Source organism: Rosa rugosa, chromosome 7, assembly GCF_958449725.1.
Source record: "Rosa rugosa chromosome 7, drRosRugo1.1, whole genome shotgun sequence".
Lineage (NCBI taxonomy): Eukaryota > Viridiplantae > Streptophyta > Magnoliopsida > Rosales > Rosaceae > Rosa > Rosa rugosa.
This window is the reverse complement of record NC_084826.1, coordinates 33,662,342-33,666,445: the sequence shown is the minus strand read 5'-3', so window position 1 is coordinate 33,666,445 and position 4,104 is coordinate 33,662,342. Positions and strand designations below refer to the sequence as shown.

General features: G+C 39.4%; 1 protein-coding gene across 1 annotated transcript; it reads left to right on the top strand.

Annotated features, from left to right (window-relative positions):
* Positions 1–677: 677 nt before the first annotated feature.
* Positions 678–3,882, top strand: LOC133723201 (3beta-hydroxysteroid-dehydrogenase/decarboxylase-like). The gene is made up of 9 exons (XM_062150018.1): positions 678–1,018; positions 1,128–1,217; positions 1,312–1,445; positions 1,554–1,724; positions 1,852–1,977; positions 2,206–2,285; positions 2,529–2,752; positions 3,252–3,356; positions 3,815–3,882. The coding sequence occupies exons 1-9, from the start codon at positions 856–858 to the stop codon at positions 3,880–3,882; spliced, it is 1,161 nt and encodes a 386-aa protein (XP_062006002.1). The 5' UTR covers positions 678–855.
* The last annotated feature ends 222 nt before the right edge of the window (positions 3,883–4,104 follow it).

The following is a 4,104-nucleotide window of genomic DNA, read 5'->3' as shown; positions in this document are numbered from 1 at the left end:
AGTTTGGTTGGGGATTTCATCTCTTCATCTTGTGAGTTTTTGTCCTAATTTCATCTTCTCTTAATACTGCAAATTTAGTAAACGTGTACTATGGAGGAATGATAAGCAGGAAGCATGAAGCATTTGATAAGCATGAAGCTACTGATAAGTTAGTCCTAAGTAAATTGATAAAAATGATTAGCTTCAAAGTGAATTGATAAAATGATAAGCACGAAGCTACTGATAAGCTACTGCAAATTCATTCCCCCAATTCTCAGTAAATTGATAAAATGATAAGCATGAAGCTACTGACCTTTTATGACAGAGGATAAGCTCTTGAGCATGATAAGCTACTGAAATACTGAATGCATTTATATTAATGCTATATCTACATATTATGAGTATACTGGCAAAAAAAGAAAATGTTTTATGTAATGTCGTTAACAATCTTTTATGTAATTTTTTTTTAATTTTTTATGTAAATAAATGTCATAGATTATGGTACATAAGTTTGGGAAAGTACAACTTTATATTCTAGCTTGAGTAGATTATGGCCGTTCCGTAAACATTTGTAAAGTGCCTTTGGTATTGTGTATGTCTTAAGCAGCTTGAAGAGATAACAATCTGCTGGAAAAATAAGATATACAAATATGAACCCTAAACCCTTCTTCATTTCTTTTCCTTTTTTTCCTGTAAATTTTGGGAGCAGATTCAACAAGGATATAGTATCTTAGTTCATCTCTTCTCCCTCCTCTTTCGGACGCTCTCATTCACTGAAAGATCCGTTGTTGGTTTCAGACTTCACCGATGGCCGGTGATGAGAGATGGTGAGTCGTCACCGGAGGCCGAGGCTTCGCTGCTCGCCATTTGGTTCTCATGCTCATCCACCAGAACGTCTTCAGAGTCCGAATCGCCGACCTCGGCCCCACCATCGATGCCGAACCTTCCGAGTCCAACGGAATCCTCGCCGATGCGTTGCACTCCGACCGCGCCGAGTACATTTCCATTGACCTCCGCTGCAAGGATCAAGTTCTTCAAGGTCAGTATGCTTTCCTCCTTACTAAATTTAGCGGTTTTTTTTATGTAAAATTAAACTTTTACAGTTAATGATTGAGTAAATTTGCGCGCTTTGCATTCAATCTGTGTAGCATTTCAAGGTGCTGAGGTTGTGTTCCATATGGCGGCACCTAATTCGTCGATCAGCAATTACCAGCTCCACCATTCGGTCAATGTTGAAGGTACTGAACCAGAATTAGAATGTGCAGTTTTTTGCTTCTGTTGATTTGGATTTTTGACTGTTTAATAATGTTAATGTTCAATTATGCTATGCAGGAACTAAGAATGTAATCGATGCTTGTGTTGAGCAGAAAGTGAAGAGGCTCATATACACTAGCTCTCCTAGCGTTGTGTTTGATGGGGTTCATGGCATTATTGATGGGGATGAGTCATTGCCGTATCCACCTAAGGTAGGCACAAGCTGAATTTCAAACTACAATTATTGCTATTGAATTTCAATAATGCAAGAATTTTGTGTCCTTACAGCTTTGATTCTGGATTGTCTGTATTTGTTTCAGCACAATGATACTTATTCGGCCACTAAAGCGCAAGGAGAAGAGTCGGTACTAAAGGCAAACGGTGCTAAAGGGCTTCTAACCTACTGCATACACCCTAGCAGCATTTTCGGACCCGGTGATAGGTTACTTATTCTGTCTTTAGTTGTTACCGCCAGGGCAGGGAAATCCAAGGTACTATGGGGTTATAAATTTTAGTTTAAAACACACAAACATATTCGCACACCATGACACCAATGTGAAATGTCAATTTCAAAAATATCTGATGCTCAGTTTCTTCTGCTCTTTTTCAAATGATCAGTTCATTATAGGGGATGGCAATAACATTTATGATTTCACGTATGTTGAAAACGTGGCTCATGCCCATATATGTGCAGAGCGAGCTCTAGCATTTGAAGGGACAGTTGCAGAGAAAGCTGCAGGACAGGTACAATTGTGTAACATAAATTTCTTAAAGCTTGTGTCTGAAGGCAGATAGATATTGTCAAAATGGAATTGAAAATATGGTGCATCTTATCTACTGAGATGGCTTACATTTTGTTTCCTTACATTTTCATTAAAACATGGCCAAGTCATGCTTTACTTTGGATGTCTATTTATTCAAGATGAAGACAAGTTTTGGTATTTTTAGCTAAAAGGAGGCCTTTTTGTGCAGGCATATTTTATAACCAATATGGAACCTATCAAGTTTTGGGAGTTTATGTCACTTATTCTAGAAGGTCTTGGCTATGAAAGGTACATCATTTTCTTAGTCCTTTCAATTAAGCATACCTTTTATGTGATCACTATACTCTACATCCTCAGCACCTTAACATGTAGTGTAGTCTATTGGTTATTTTTAATACTTCATTTCGAAGATTTAAAATAAACCGACAATCTCTATTTTCTGGTTTCAAATTCTCTCTCTCTCTCTCTCTCTCTCTCTCTCTCTCATTGCTCATTTTGCTTTATTTCCCCCCAAATGAATGTTGTTTGCAAACCAGGGATAAAAATCCCTACAGCTGTTATGATGCCAATTGCACATGTGGTGGAGTGGACATATAAGCTTTTAGGCCCATATGGGATGAAGATTCCACAATTGACGCCTTCAAGAATTAGACTTATCTCTTGCACCAGATCTTTTAAATCTTCAAAAGCACAGGATCGAATTGGTTACACACCCATCATTTCGCTTCAGGTTCTATTCTATTTTCATAATAAGAGTGATCAACTTCTTTGGTTATTTCAATGAAATTGCATTTTGATAAAGAAAAAAACTTAACCAATAAAATTTCACTTAGCTCTTAAGTTGCTGGAGCTCCCAACCATATATCACTTTGATTGTGCACCTATCAACTTTTAAGAAGACAATTGTCACACCCACACTTGAGTGCTGAAAAACTAAAGTTTTGTCCCTGGTTTTGCATACCAATGGAAGTTTCCAACCCTTGTGTGTAGGAATCATAGTTTTCTATGTATCATACTTTGTTTGGTCTATATAGCATATTCAGATGTCTTCTAAGACGGGCAATAAAGCCATAAATATTTTTTAATATTTGACTAGAGATGCAAATCTGTATGAAGTGGCTTTGAGCTTCTCTTTCTATTAATGGTGCACTGAATATTAAGGTAATAAAAATATGTTTTGTCATTAGACATTTGCATTTTCAAATTCTTATTTAGGTGCTTTTCTTATGACAGTGCGATATTTATTTTCTTCAGGGGGTCTTAAGAGGACAATTGAGTCATACCCACATTTGAGGGCTGAACATCGACTCAAAAGAGAAGGGCCATCTAAAGCTTCTGTATATCTTGGAAGCGGAAGAGGTATGATTTTAATACTTGATTCGAGTATTAAAATCATACCTCTTCAAGAGTTCAAGGTCATTGTTGGAGTTTCTCACACATAATAAGGAATAAATCATTAATCCAAAAAGAATGAGAGTCGAGAGTCTCTCCTCGACAAACCCTAGCGCCACTCCCTTGGTGAGGCTTCCAAGGAGGCCTTTGCTACCTCCACATACGAGTCGATTGCACCAGGCTGTCGATCGGCCCTTTCCTCGTTTCGGGGAAGGGTGGATTGTATTCTATTTGGATTGGCTCAGCTTCCGGCAGGGATGGCTCCTTGGTTGGGGGAGGAGACCTAAGATCGGGTTCGAGCGGCGTCTCCCTTCTTGTAGGGATTGGAAGATCTTCGATGGAGGCATAGGAATGGTAGCAGAGTCATTGCTGAATGGAGTCGGAGCCTTGCTTTGGTCATGATACTGTGGCTGTTGTGGGTGCAGATCGACGACAGCAACGGGATTGGTCAAGCACTGAGTCTGGGTGCCTTGTTCTTGGGTGTCCAGATTAGTGTGATGGGGTACTCACGAGATCTCTGGAAGATCTTGGTTTGGGACCCAGGAATTAACGATCTGCCCTTTTGTTTTGCAGGATTTTGGTGGTGTTCCACCACTGAGAAAGTAGTCTCCCGTCATATTCAAGGGCGAGGAGGAGAGGATCGAGCTTGGGTCGTTTGGGCCTTAGTTCGAATGTGGTGGTTTACTCAAGTGCAGGCTCAGGACAGTGGACTAGT

Coding starts and splice junctions, on each gene's coding strand:
- LOC133723201 (XM_062150018.1), top strand. CDS start 856: ATGCTCATCCACCAGAACGTCTTCAGAGTCCGAATCGCCGACCTCGGC. Junction 1,218..1,311: donor CCATTCGGTCAATGTTGAAG/GTACTGAACCAG, acceptor TATGCTATGCAG/GAACTAAGAATGTAATCGAT. Junction 2,286..2,528: donor GAAGGTCTTGGCTATGAAAG/GTACATCATTTT, acceptor TGTTGTTTGCAA/ACCAGGGATAAAAATCCCTA.